Source organism: Abramis brama (assembly GCF_963993115.1).
Source record: "Abramis brama genome assembly, chromosome: 23".
In the NCBI taxonomy this organism is placed as follows: Eukaryota; Metazoa; Chordata; class Actinopteri; order Cypriniformes; family Leuciscidae; genus Abramis; species Abramis brama.
In genome coordinates this window covers 8,949,841-8,964,234 of record NC_139985.1, presented here as the reverse complement: position 1 = coordinate 8,964,234, position 14,394 = coordinate 8,949,841, and the positions used below count along the sequence as shown (strand labels likewise).

Genomic DNA, 14,394 nt, shown 5'->3' with positions numbered 1-14,394 from the left:
AGTACATATTTTTAGGGCTTAGTATAAGTAGGTCAAATGGGACACACAGCACAAGTTTTTACTCTATTCGGCTCTTATTTGTCTCAATAGAACCAGTGATTTAGTACTTTGTTCTGACACCTTTCGGTCTGGATGCATGAAGTTTGTTTACTAACTGCTGCCGCTTCATAGCAGGTTTTTTTTCTCTCCGTCTCATACTAGACATCCATAAAAAGTGCATTCTTGGATTCAACACATACTGGTATAACGTTACCAGGCTGCGTTGGTACTTTGTACTGCTTGTTTATAGATTCCATTTCCCACTCAGCAATTGCTAAAGCACTATAAAGTAAATACATTATTGTTATTTTTAATTTGTATTAGTAGTAGTAGTCCAAAAACAGCATGACAGGTCTGGTCATGTGATGTCAACATGGCAGTGCCCATGAGGGACCCCCTCCAAGTAAAATTAAACAGCTTTTACTAGCAAAATTATAGGTCTGTAGTCTTCATATCATATTAGTATACATCATTTTAAATATATTTCACCATAGTGCTATTAATTTCATTGAATGTAATTTTTTTCATTCTCAAGAAAAATACGGAGTGCACCTTTAAGATCAGTGTCCCAGTCCACTTCAGAGAAGTACAATATTCATGACTGTAGATACAACATTTAAACTACCATATGCCTCACATTGGTTTTATTCTAAAGATAGGGTCCTTTAAATGTGGACTGTACAGTCCAAAAGACGGGCCTTGTTTGTAGAAAACACATTTTTACCTTGTAAACATCCCCGTAGGTCCCGCTGCCTATCCTCTGGATAAGCTCGAAATCCTCTTGCGGATTTCGCCTGGACAGATCGAAACTAGAGTTCATCATGGGGACTCCGGCCTCTGAATATCAATGTTAGATTTGCTGGGAGCCCTGACACGGACGAAAAGAGAAAAACGGACAAAAAATAAACATACGGCGTCAGAAGGGAATCTCAGTCGCAGTACTTCACTAACTTTAACATGGCTTCCCGTGAGCTCCACTGCGCATGCGCTGCGCTCGTAGAGTGGAGAATGTCTGGAATGGGAGGATGAAGACAGGAGGAGGATGGGCTGGATCAGATGACCAGAAGCGCATAGGCACCAGCAGATAACCTGCTTCTGAGGAATATTTTACAAAAGTCGTGAAACTTGTGAAACTAGAAACACTCTATTGGAATGGCGTTTTATTTATTTCATTTTCTTCTTTTGAAGTTTATATATGGTGAGTGACACTGGTTTGATAATTAGTTTGTCTTGTTTTGATATTTATTATTATCTTTAATATAAGGTCTACAGTAGCCTACACAAATAACTTTTAATTAAAAAGATGTGCTCTTTTGATACAGTAAAAAGTAAAGAAATAGTTATGAAATAAAAAAACCCTGAATTATCCTATTATATATATAGCCTAGGCTACATTAATAAAATAAAACATGTCAATAAAACATAACATAACATATTCATAATAATTTATAACAATACTTTAACTTAACGATGTGATGACTTCATGTATCATATTATTTCATAAGAAAGCAGAAGTATGACTGTCACAGACTTTTTTGCTAAGTTCAGATAAATTCACATGCAGAGAGGTCAAAACTTCTACTACAAAAGTCTACTTAGGACACCGAAAATAGAAACCAAGTATTCAATGTAGAATAGAATAGAATAGAATAGAATAGAATAGAATAGAATAGAATAGAATAGAATAGAATAGAATAGAATTTGTTTATGTAAACAGGGCACTAGTGACAAAAATTAAAACAGGGGGCAACTGATTTTGATGACTTTATAAAATTTCCTTCCTTGCAAAGTTGTTTCCAGTGAAATTTTGTACAGAAATGTCCCTTTACTGTCAGATCATTGGTTGTAGTTGTTTTACATTTTAGTATTTTGAAATGTGTTACTTTCTGATCTGTATGTGATGATAACAGTGATGGGTTGTGGTTTTCTACATGGATTTTCTTCATTTCGAGAGTTAAACAAGGCAGTTTGAGGTCTGTTTTCTCACATATAGCTCTCCAAATATGTGACAAATCACTGACAGTTGACAGATTAACAGTTGTCAGGATTCTCCATGTGGTTGACTTACAAAACAGTCTCATACTTCTTCCTCCATCTTCTTCTCTTTCAGCTCAGACAGGATTGTGATTCAGCGTTATTTATTTCCGAATCACAGAGGAGTGTGTGCCAAGAGTGAGCTTCTGAACACATTTGTACTTACACCATGTGGTTGTTATGAAGGTTTTATGAGCCAGGACTATTCAGTCTAATTTATTTCTCAAATGCCAGGCACACATCCAGGATGCAATTTATTGACTGATTATTAAAGCATGCACTGGCACAGATCAAGGTCTCAGCATGACGGCAGTTATCAAACAACCAACGCACATACAATGGCGTGTATTAGAGAGGTATTCTTTCCTGGCTGTTCTAGATATGTTTTCCAACCCATTGTTCAGATTTTTATTGTTTCATTTTCAATTCCTCTTTATCTTTTGTGTGTCTGTTTATGTAATGCAGTGATAGTGAGGGTTAATTTAATTATTTTTTCTAATCAATCGGTTATCAATTTCTTAATATTTAATAAAAATATGATTGGTTTGAGATAGATATTATTTAGCCGTCAATGACCAGATATTGGCCTGGTTCATATATCTGACTAATTTTAATGCACATATGCATATCAATGTCATATACACTCTTAAAAATAAAGGTTCTTTGTTTTATGGATTTATGCGGAACCTCTTAATTATTTTAGATGAAAAGATCCCAACTCCTTTTGAATTGAAGAATTTGTTTTCTGATATTTTCAACTTTGCAAGCTTGGTCCACTATTAAAAGATTATTTCATTATAAACAACCCTTATTTTCTCCTCGTTGGTAGATGGTTTGTGTCCCAAAATGGGATCATATTTTTTCTCATGGCAACAAGCCGGAATAAATTATATGATCTCTTCTACAAAGGTAAACCCATAACCTTTGATAAGCTCACATTCCATTTCCATATTGCACAAAAAGATTTCTATACATTTTTTAGTTAGACACTATGTTAGCACTAGAAATTGTGAAAATTGTATGGGCAGAATAAGCTTATTGATCTTCAAAAATCTTGGAGGAAAAACATTGGGTTTGATATTGACACTGTCTCATGGGAAAATGAAACTATTTCTGTCTGCAACAAATTCAGAGAAATACAGTTCAGGCTTATATGTCACCATAGATGTAGCAAATTTAACAAACATGTATCAGCTAATTGTATGAAGTGCAAATATTCCCTTGGTACCCTTTTCCATTGTCTGTGGTAATGTAATAAGAACTTTTTGGCTTTCAGTCTGCAAGCCGTGTCAGACATGTGTTTACTCGGCATTTTTCCTCCTCCCTTTGAGGAACACAAAGACATTGTCCATCCTTTGCTGATGTTGGCCAAGAAGGCCATTATGAACAAATGGGTTGGAGATAGCCCTCCATTATACGGATTGGCTAGCTATAATAAAGGATCTTATATCTTTAGAAAAAATATTATGAGCAAACTCATGTCATTTAATAAAATCTGGAAAGAATCACTGAAGTCTCTAGGGATTAGTGAAGATTCCAGAATGTATCCATAATGGGACAATTGTTTATAAAGGCTACCCTTTGGTTGTGGATGTATACTGGATATTTGTTTGTTACTTATTGTTTTCCTCCATTGTGTTATAATGAACATACTGCATGTTTATCCCTTTTTTATTATTATCATTATTATTAATATTATTATTTTCATTTGGTTTGATTTTGTTTTGTTTATGCCTTGTGTGCAACTCCCGGGTTGTTTTTGATTGACGACAATATCAATGGAAAAAATATTAATAAAAAAATTTAAATAAAGGTTCTTAACTGTCATTAATGGTTCGATGAAGAACCTTTAACATTCATCCATTCCACAAAAAGGAATGTGGAACAAGGTTCTTTAGATTATTAAAATGTTCTTCGCACTAAGAAAAAAATAAATAAATTTAAGAACTGTTCACAGAAAGATTATTTGGGGAACTCAAAAATGGTCTTTCTATGACATCACTGTTACCCCCCTCCGCTACTCCCAACACCCATTCTAACCTTTATTTTTAAGAGTATTTTGACCTTGTTATGAAAGTCATGATTTGGTCAGGTCTAATGGAGTAACTCTAAACTCCCAAATATTGTGTAACCTCATGTATTCAAGGGACAAGGGAAGTATTTATTTTCATTGAATGATAAAAAAAGTAAATAAATCAAACTACTTGTAAAATATGGTTGGCTAACTTGGCTATAATGTTATTAAACATGGATGCAGGTATTGCATTAAAAGATTGATCATTTTTATCAGACATTGACCCTAAAACAGCTACCTTTGTTTGTTACTAGAACATAATGGATAACATATGTTGCAGTCTAATCAAGTTCTTAATTTGTTTTTCCCCTTTGCATAATGGTCTTCTGCTGCATTGATGTTTGCCTGATCAAACTGTAGTCACCATCATCATCATCACCATCATCATCATCATCATAACAGTTCAGTCGCGCGCTTGCAGGAAACCGCCTCGCCTGTATCCTTGACACACCCATAGCTATTGTTGGCACAGTAGGCGCGCGACAACCTTGACATTCCCACACGCGCGTTCAGTTGCACGATGAAATCTTGGTCTACGTGGATGCATCATCCTTTTCAGGAAAAGGGAAAGTAAGACAAGCGGCTACTGCGGATAAAGGAAGATGGACAAACGCCGAACGGAGTGCAGTTAAACAAACACGCACGGCCATCGCGCATCCCATACAGATGCCCACAGTACCGCACGCGCAGACACACTCCGCTCATTCACCTGTAATGACAGATCGCTGCTCAAAGCGGCGCATTGTCCCGGAATAAGGCGAGGAAAGTACGCTTCATGTGAGAGATGACTGAGTGAGTTGCGCGGATGTTGGAGACATGGAGAAACGGGCTCTTGTAACGGCGATCAGCTTGTCCATGAGCCTGCTCGCGCTCATGCTTCTGGTCACGGCGATCTTTACCGACCACTGGTACGAAACCGATACCAGGAGACACAAGGAGAACTGCGACCAGTACGGCTCGGAGTCCAACGACCAGAAGAACAGGGAGATGCCCATCTATCACCTGCCTTTGGTGGACAGTGGGAATGCGAAGCGCAACCTGGCTCCCATGAAGCCCATCCATGTAGGGAGTCGAGAGGAGGAACTGTTGGAGAACTGGAGGGCGATTTTGGGCATGGGCATTTTGGAGACGGAGTGCGGGCGCCCGCTCTTCTCCACCTACTTTGGACTTTGGAGGAAATGCTACTTCCAGGGAATGGACGGGGATATTGACAAACTCATTTTTAAGGGTAAGACCTGGGTGGAAAGTTCATTTAAACGCAAAAGAAAAAAAAATCCACTGAGCACAAAATGTTTGCTTCTGGCTAGCTGAGAACCGGTTCTGATTTTTTTTTATAGCTATCCTACCAGAAACGAACAATATTGATGAAGTTCAGTTCTGTTAGGGTTCTCAAACCTGTATTCTTTCTACAGATACAATAACCCGACAGTGTTTTCTGCATTGAATCTACATCGCGGACAAACACGCGCGACTAGTGTTATCCGATTCTCGAACGCATGACTCTTATGAATCGGTTCCTTGTAGTTGAATCAAAACATACAGCGGCACTAGTGTGGTTCGATTCCTGAACGAATGATTCTAATGAGCCGTTTCCTTTCAGAGGATGAAACGGACAGCGTGACCACAGAAGTCAGATTACCGAAAAAATGATTTTTCAGCGAATCAGAACACGCTATTAGTTTTAATCCGAAATTGTTAGGCTACTCAAGAATCGTGACACGTTTAAATCAGTGCAGTCAGCTTCTGACTGGTTATTTAGCGTATTTGATAACATGCATTTAAAGATGCACTATGCACTAAATCCTATGTGACAAGTAGTGCATTAAAAAATTAATGTTTTTTTTTATTTTTATTTTTTTATAAAATGTTTGGATTGCATTGCCTAATTATGCCGACTCTATAAAGAGAAAAACACAGTGAATAGGAAAAAAGTGTTTGGTAAACAGACGAAATTATCTCATCATTCCAAATTAGCCTATTTCTTTCTGGGGGGAAAATGGTTAATATTAAGTGATAGAATTGTGTGATAGACGCTTCTGAGTGTGCAGGCTTTGTATTTGTGAATGATGATGATGATGGTGGTGGTGATGATGGTGGTCTGCATGGTGTGTTGCGTCAAAAACATAGGTGAGTGTGGATGAATATAGCCGCTTATGCATAATCGTTTCCTGGAAGAAATATCGATTTAATCCTTTTTGTTCTGACACTTATCCAAACTTAAGCTTAATGGACTTTTTGCTGACACTAGCGCCTGACATTTTTGTCTCTCTCTTGACCTGTTTATTTTACTGCAAAGGCACTTTCTGCAAATCAATTTCATGCATGATAGATCTCAACAGAACAAAACTTTATTAAATTGCCAACCAAGCCAGCTGGTTCGCTAAAGTTTCATTTGAAAGAGTCTCAAGGTGAAAAAAAAAGCACAGGAAATGAGTGATGATGATTCATAGTCAATACAGATTACAGAGATCTGATCATGTCAAGATTAAAAGCAGAAGCTGTGTGCCACCTTGCATTCAAATCAAGCCCAAAGCCACAGATCACTTGACCTTCAGCACCCAGGCTTTGATTTGTGCCACAGTCTATTACTGTGAGTCCCCGAATCAGCCCATCAAAGAAGAAAGGCACTCTAAAGAGCTTCTCATCTAATCACAATGCCAACCGGAAGATCAAAATTCCCTTTATTTCTGCTCCTCATTTGTGACTTGATGTTTGATGTTAGTGATATTTATATGTACCAGTAGGAGTACAATTTATTATAAAATAATAATTATTCCATTTCATGACAATATTAGAACTATGATTACAACCCACAGATTAGCATTTTTTAAATACTGTATTGTATTGTACTGCATATATATATAGGCCTATATGTAAAAAATATATATAAATATATATATATATATATACTGTATATATATATATATTATAAGATGGCGTGTTTAATATATGCTAGAACAAAGCGATGCAAATGTATTTTACATGGTTCTAACATATTGTTCTAATAATATGTATACATACATTTAAATTTATAAAAATTGTAATTAAATATTTATTCTATAAAAATATATCGTATGTATATATACTATGTGTGTGTGTGTGTGTGTGTGTGTGTGTGTGTGTTTTAAAAATATATATATCAAAATGTTTTATTAGCTAGAAAGTGCTGTTTGTGAGAGCAATCTCTAAATAAAATCTCTGACATTTAAAAAAACCTTAGGCAGTAATCACGATAGGCAAAGTCATGGGAAACTGGTCAACAGGTTGGGAATATTAGTTTTAGTATTCATATAAGTACATGGCTGCAACTTAATTTCTCTGTGAGAAAACCTACAGAGTTGAATTCATTAGTGAATACAGAAGTGCACATCTAGCCTTTTTTCAAGGTTTCTCACTGGCTTGGCTCTGAATTAAATGTAGTCAGTTCAGAGAAGGCTCATTTCAATTTCACCCACACGTTTTTTAAAAACTGATCGGAACTAGCCAGACTGAATTCATTGTGTCATGTAGCTGACCGTAACCCAGACAGTGTCTTTTTACTTTACTATGCATCTCAGGCTCGCTGCATGATTGCTGCAGTCTTTACTCAGCTCACAACGCCTGCCAAATCTGTGGGGTTTGGTGTGAACCCAGGCAGAAATAATGACAGAAGGTCACTCTGTCGGGGAGGCGGTGTTTCAGCAGTGCTTGGCTCTATACTTGTTCTTGGCCCAGTGCAGGAACGTCCAGGAAAAAACAAACAAAACCAGTAAAGTAGCAGAGATTAGTGCACTTCAAGGATTTTAAGGTGAAGCAATACGGTGTTTCTTATGAACAACTAGTATCACATGCCAGAAGATTTGGGAGGGATTTCATTGGTAAGACCTTTACAAAGCTGTATCTGAAGGGCAGAATTTGTCCTAAATGAGTGTGTGATCCCTTTGCAGGTATTGCAGAACGATGCACATCTGTCAAGTACCATTTCTCCCAACCCATTAGACTCAGGAACATCCCTCTCAACCTGACAAGGACCATACAGCAGGACGAGTGGCACCTCTTACGTAAGTCTCCCAAAGCTTCCTCACTGCCTTGTGTAGCTCTTGATATGCGTTGAATGTTAAGCAGTGCATGCAAGCTGAAGTTAAGTGTGCATTGCATAGTGAAAACTGTGCAGTGCAATACTATGTAAAAATACAGAAGGATGATGGGAAGGACGTATTTGCTCTGACAATGATTTGATTAGGATTCTTTACTATTTCAGTTCAATTTATTTATAATGTGCTTATTGTCAATGCACATTGTATATTTGAAGCTGTACTGAACTGAAGGACCATACTGAGGATCTGGATTTTAACAAGAAAAAATAGATCAAAAATTGTATTTGACAGGAAATTAACATGTTATTTGGTATTAGCACACTTAAAAAAGTGAGGAAACCCGTTGCCTTAAAATTATTCGGTAATAAACTTCATGCGAAATTGAAAAAATTAAGTTATGTGAACTTGACAATTCCACATAACTTATTTTTTTCAATTACACATTAAGTTTGTTTACTTAAGGCAACGGGTTTCATCCCTTTTTTAAGTTAAGTCAACTAATCACTTTTTAAAAAATATAACAGATTATTAAACTCAGTATAATCAATGCATTTAATTTTCATTGATTGATATTTATGGAGTGGAAAATAAAAACAGGCCTTTTATAAATACTTATGTTAACATTATCTAAAATATGTGCTTCCTACACTCTTAGAAAAAAGGTTCTTAACTCAATTCTTTTCTTTTTTTTACATCAACATTTATGCCAAAAAGGTTAGCCTAAGGAAAAATGTCTTAAATTATTACATTATACTTTCATGTTTAACGGGTTATTTATTTATTTTTCTAGTGATAAAGTATTTTTTAATTCATAAAATTGAATCAAAAATTAATTCATTAAAACTAAATCCGCATAAAATGATCCCATGATGGAAATGATTATGAAACGCCTGACAGAATATAGAACCTTTTCTTCTAAAAGTGATTAAGTTTTTACCCATAAAACATAACACTTTGGTGTATTTTTTTAAATGTACAAGTTTTTCTCTTCTGGAAAAACTGCCCAAAAACCAATTAAATGCTCTCAACCAATCAAATGCTCTCTAGAATGCCATCAGTTAGCAATAGCAAATAGGGGTTCACAACTGTGACTTTAACTAAAGGTATACTGGCTATTGTAAAAAAAGGGTTGAGCCTTTAAATTATAAGATAGACATGCCATTGGGTGCTATTGTTCCTTTCCACAATAAGAATACAGCTCATGTGTTTTGTGCTAATGCGGTTATTGCATTTCCTGTCATTAATATGCAATCGTAACCTTTTCTTGCATCTCCATGATAAGATTATGTGCCCCGCGGTACTGTTTTGTGTACACAAACTTGGTCAAATGTCATTTTCTGTTGGAAGGAATGTTATTAGCTCTTGTGATGTTGTAACATGGCAAGTCTCAAGGGAGCTTGCAAGCCTTAATTACAGCCCTCGTTAAAATGCCTCCTAATTAAGCTTTTCTTCCTCCATGCATGAGTCCCAATCAGATTCTATAATGTGATTCAATGTGATATACCTCCAAATTAAACTTACTGAATCAATATCTGCATTGATCAGCAACTCCAAAACTTTGCATGGAACCAGAAGCGACTGAGCCCACACAGCTCAGTGAAAGTTCCTAATAATAAGGTGTTACCCATAGCTATAAAGTGTGAGTTGTTGGCTAAGTGGGTGGTAGTTATGGAAACAGTGTGTTTTTCTGTGGTGTTCAGATCTGCGGCGCATCACGGCAGGGTTCTTGGGCATGGCTGCTGCCGTAATGCTGTGTGGAAGCATTGTGGCCGCCGTGGGATTTTTCTGGGAGGAAAGCCTCACCCAGCATGTGTCTGGACTCCTGTTCCTCATGGCAGGTAAACAATTCTGCTTATTCTGACTTATTATCTAACTTTCTCATCTTTTTCCTTGGCTACTTGTTACTCGCTTTGCCAAGTCGCACGCTTTCTCGTAGGTGGTTCTCTTTCCTTTCCAAGTTGTTGTCTACCTTGTTCATTCTCCCACGTCTCTCCTTCTGTCTTATTTCCCTTGTCTTGTTGCTATATATATATATATATATATATATATGCGTGTGTGAGCAAGATGAGAAATATATATATTATGTATATATGTACATTTTATATGTATATTAGTAGTGGGGATTTTTCAGTGACTCTTTTCGCAGGTCACATCATTACACCAGTAGATGGCGGTAAATTAATGTTTTTGTAAGTGAATTTCAACTGATTCGTTCAAAACCTTTTCAGGAATTCAGGAAGTGTCTGGCTGCATCCAAAACAGGCATACTTTGTTGAAGAAGTAATTACTTTGTGACACATTCAATGAACACTTTACTATCCCATGACGCCACAGGAGATGATTTGGCAGGATGAGGATGAATGGCGGTGAAGCGTCGCAACTGACGCTGGTCACGTGACAGTAACAACATGGCGGATATAGTGCGCTGCGTCCGAAATTGCGTACTGTCTTTGTAGGTACTACATTTGAATTTACTTTGCGACCGTTAAAAAGTATGCTCTATAATATGTAGTATGAATATGGGTAATATTGATGAAATTTGGACGTACTACATCCGCCATTTCTACATCCGTCTCGTGAACAACCAGCGTCAGTTACGTCGCTTCACTTCCATTCATAAATCCCCTCCCGCAGCCTCACAGGATAAAGTGTTCATGAATGTGCACTTCAGAATCTCGCCGTAAGTAGTTGGTTATTCAGGGACTTTTCGAATACTATGTATTCGGACAAACTACACTTTTGGCGTACTGTTTTATACATACTACACAGTAGGGAAGTATTCGGTTTTGGACGCAGCGTCATTATTCTATCTATATTTGTAATATATAGAACATCCTTTTTTAATAATACTAGACAGTATGCAATTTCAGATTCACAACATTCTATATATTGTATGAATGTGTGAAGTATGAATGAAATCTGGATATGATACATTCGTCATGTTGTCATTGTCATGTGACCTATAACGTCAGTTGCTTCGTTTAACTGCCATTCACAACTTCTCTTCTGTGGCCTCATAGTGTTCATCAGATGCACACTTGTTTTTCGCCTGCCATATAGTAGGGAATACGCATATTTGGATGCAGTTCCTATCTTTACACCCAAGTCAATTAATCATTCATTCAACTGATTTCTTAAGAAATGTGGCCATAGCCATGTGGACATCTGACAGTGCAGTGGTCCCAGCTCGAGGTCCTTTCCTGATCCTGTTCCCCTCTCTCCTCCCATTGCTTCCTGTCTCCTCTACACTGTTCTGTCTAACAAAGGCAAAAAACGGGGCCAAAAACATAACTTTTTGGATAAGCAGTCTCAAAAAAGCGTGTCTAAAATTCAAAATTCGCTGTGTCTAAATACAGTATGCCTACTTCCATACTAGTATACAAAAAATCAGTAAACCAAAATAGTATGTCCAAATTTATAGTATTCAAAAAACAGTCTATCTATCTATCTATCTATCTATCTATCTATCTATCTATCTATCTATCTATCTATCTATCTATCTATCTATCTATCTATCAACTAAAACCAACAATCATTCTTAATAAATATTAAGAAATTGTTAACTGATTGGTTAGAAAACTCACTAAAACAAACAACCCTCGCTGGGCTATCACTGCATTACATAAATAAACAATAATTCCTCCAATTATAATTCCTCTCTCACTCTTTTTATATCACATGAGGTGAAGAGTTCAGATGTTTTTTTTCTTCTTCTCATGTGTTGGATCAGTAACCTCAAAGGTTCTTCTTTCCCACAGGAATCTTTTGCACAATCTCACTGTGCACCTACGCAGCCAGTGTCTCATACGACCTATCCAGGAACCCTCCTTTCATCTACGGCCTGCCCGGTGATGTAGACCACGGGTACGGATGGTCCATCTTCTGTGCATGGGTCAGTCTGGGCCTAACAGTGGCGTCAGGTTGCATCTGCACAACTTATCCCTTCTTGAGCCGCACAAAGGCTCTCCGCTCCAAAACGGCAAGGGAGTCATCTGTATGAGCGCCCCCTGTGGCCTGGAGGACTCGGCAAAACATTAATCAGCACTTGGCGCTTTAGGAAAACAGATTCAAGTGGGACTTCATGCTGTATGGTGCAGTTTTGAATGTCTTGTAGATTTCTGATCCCTGCTCTGTTGAGATGTGTTGATCAAGACTGTTGGATTTCCTGTGTGTCTTCTACACACATTTGCTAACAGATCTCACACACATAAAAAAAGAAAATACACACAAATATACAGTACGTGTGAATATAATGAACAAAACCTTTGATTGAATGGATATGTGTATGTTTTTGGGTTGTTGTGATGCAGTCATTCTCTGGATCAGGTGACACTTAGGATCTGAGCCACAGTTTTTTATGCAAACCATCTGAAATTCAAATGATTGCTCTGATCATGGTCAGTATTATTTTTTTATCATGTGATTAAAGCATATGTTTCGGTTTCCCAACGACGTGCAAATGGATACAAGTCGACTAACCATTGGCTCAAAAAAACTAAAGCTGACGTTTCGAATAAAAAAACAGCTAAAGAATTCAATCAGGGATGAACAGGACGCTTCATGTCACCGTTGTCACCACATCAGACAAATGTATAAAGGCATGATTGCATATAGCCTATATCACCTTTGGGTAACAGCTGGTGGCCGATATTCAAAAAGATTGAAAAATCAAAGAGATTCGAGAAGTCTTGAGATCTAAGATGTGGATATGCAATTTCGTGATTGGATGAAATGTCTCTGAAGATTCCGAACTTGAACGCAATCGTAATATGGCAGCATGCTTAAAGTGGATGCTCTCGAATACCAGCCTCGCTCATGAAAGGCCTCTCATGACGTCACGTCATTGCTGAAAATACAATTCCTTCAGTTCCACGAAGCAACACTAATATGAAGCGACGAGGATTATATTAAATGCAGGATGTTGTTTTCCAAACTGAGCCAAAAACAGTAACATATCCCTGACACTGTACTGTTTGCCTCAAAACTTCTACTGTGTTTCTGAAAGTGTATTGTAAATAAAATATTATAATGATGAAATAAAGGTCTATGAAGAAACCAAACTGTTTCGTGTGAGCTTCAGCGGTATTTCGGCTTGTTATATGTGCTATTGTTTTTGTCAGACATATGGTGGCTCATTTTAAGCAGTGCCAGCATGTTTTCTGCTTTCTCTTTTTCAAGAAGAACACTAGGCCACCTTTGCAGAAATATTAAACAATGCCATAATTTCACCTCACGTAGCTATTGGCTATGATGTATTATTCAAGAAAAGCAGTTTATAATGAGCAAAACTGAAGCTAAATGATTAGTGTAGCAAATTTGTTGATGTCAATTTTGACACACAATTTTCCCATTATCTTTTATATTGAGTGCCATGCTGTATATATGGACCATACTGGACTCTCTCTCTCTCTAATATATTATATTTTATTTAACTTTAGTCAATTTAGTACTTCATTTCAAGTCAACATTTTAAAGGGATAGTTCACCCAAAAATGAAAATTCTGTCATCATTTACTTACCCTCAAGTTGTTCCAAACCTGTATGAGTTTCTTTGTTCTGCTGAACACAAAGGAAGATATTTGGAAGAATGTTTGTAATCAACAGATCTCGGTCCCCATTGACTTCCATAGTAGGAAAAAAATATACTATGGTAGTCAATGGGGACCGAGATCTGTTTGGTTACAAACATTCTTCCAAATATCTTCCTTTGTGTTCAGCAGAACAAAGAAACTCATACAGGTTTGGAACAACTTGAGGGTAAGTAAATGATGACAGAATTTTCATTTTTGGGTGAACTATCCCTTTAAGTCTTTCATCTAATATTTATATTTTATTTATTTCAGCTTTATTTTAATGAACAACCTAAAAATATCAGGGAAGTGTAAAATTGTAATTTTCAGGCCTGGAAAAGTCATGTAATTTGAAAAAAAAAAAAGAAAAAAAATTCTTAAAACCAAAGCTCTATAGTGCATACAAATTGTTCTAGTTATGCTCAGGTCTAAATGATTGGGCTAAATGTATAAAATGTATACTAAATGCTCTTTGTGAGTAAAAACATCTCTATTTATTTAAAATCCCAGTATCACCATTAATGGAACTTGAATGGTCAAAAGGTGTGGCAGCCCTGTTTATGAAAATGAAGCATTGGTAAAGAATAATTTTCATTATAAA

General features: G+C 36.8%; 2 protein-coding genes across 6 annotated transcripts in view; one reads left to right on the top strand and one right to left on the bottom strand.

Moving 5' to 3' along the window:
- Positions 1 to 1,042, bottom strand: part of map4k3a (mitogen-activated protein kinase kinase kinase kinase 3a) — a 57,580-nt gene extending 56,538 nt beyond the window's left edge. For 4 of the 5 annotated variants that reach the window (XM_084100235.1, XM_084100236.1, XM_084100238.1 and 1 more), the window contains exon 1: positions 764 to 1,037. In XM_084100235.1, coding sequence (XP_083956361.1) covers positions 764 to 862 — 99 coding nt within the window. In that variant the 5' untranslated portion in view covers positions 863 to 1,037. Of the gene's footprint in view, positions 1 to 763 lie in introns of all 5 variants that reach the window. The other variant, XM_084100237.1, reaches the window with a different exon arrangement.
- A 3,298-nt stretch (positions 1,043 to 4,340) lies between these two features.
- On the top strand, positions 4,341 to 13,277 carry tmem178a (transmembrane protein 178a). Its single transcript, XM_084101077.1, has 4 exons — positions 4,341 to 5,375; positions 8,074 to 8,187; positions 9,924 to 10,061; positions 11,982 to 13,277. The coding sequence occupies exons 1-4, from the start codon at positions 4,964 to 4,966 to the stop codon at positions 12,221 to 12,223; spliced, it is 906 nt and encodes a 301-aa protein (XP_083957203.1). The 5' UTR covers positions 4,341 to 4,963; the 3' UTR covers positions 12,224 to 13,277.
- Positions 13,278 to 14,394: the final 1,117 nt, after the last annotated feature.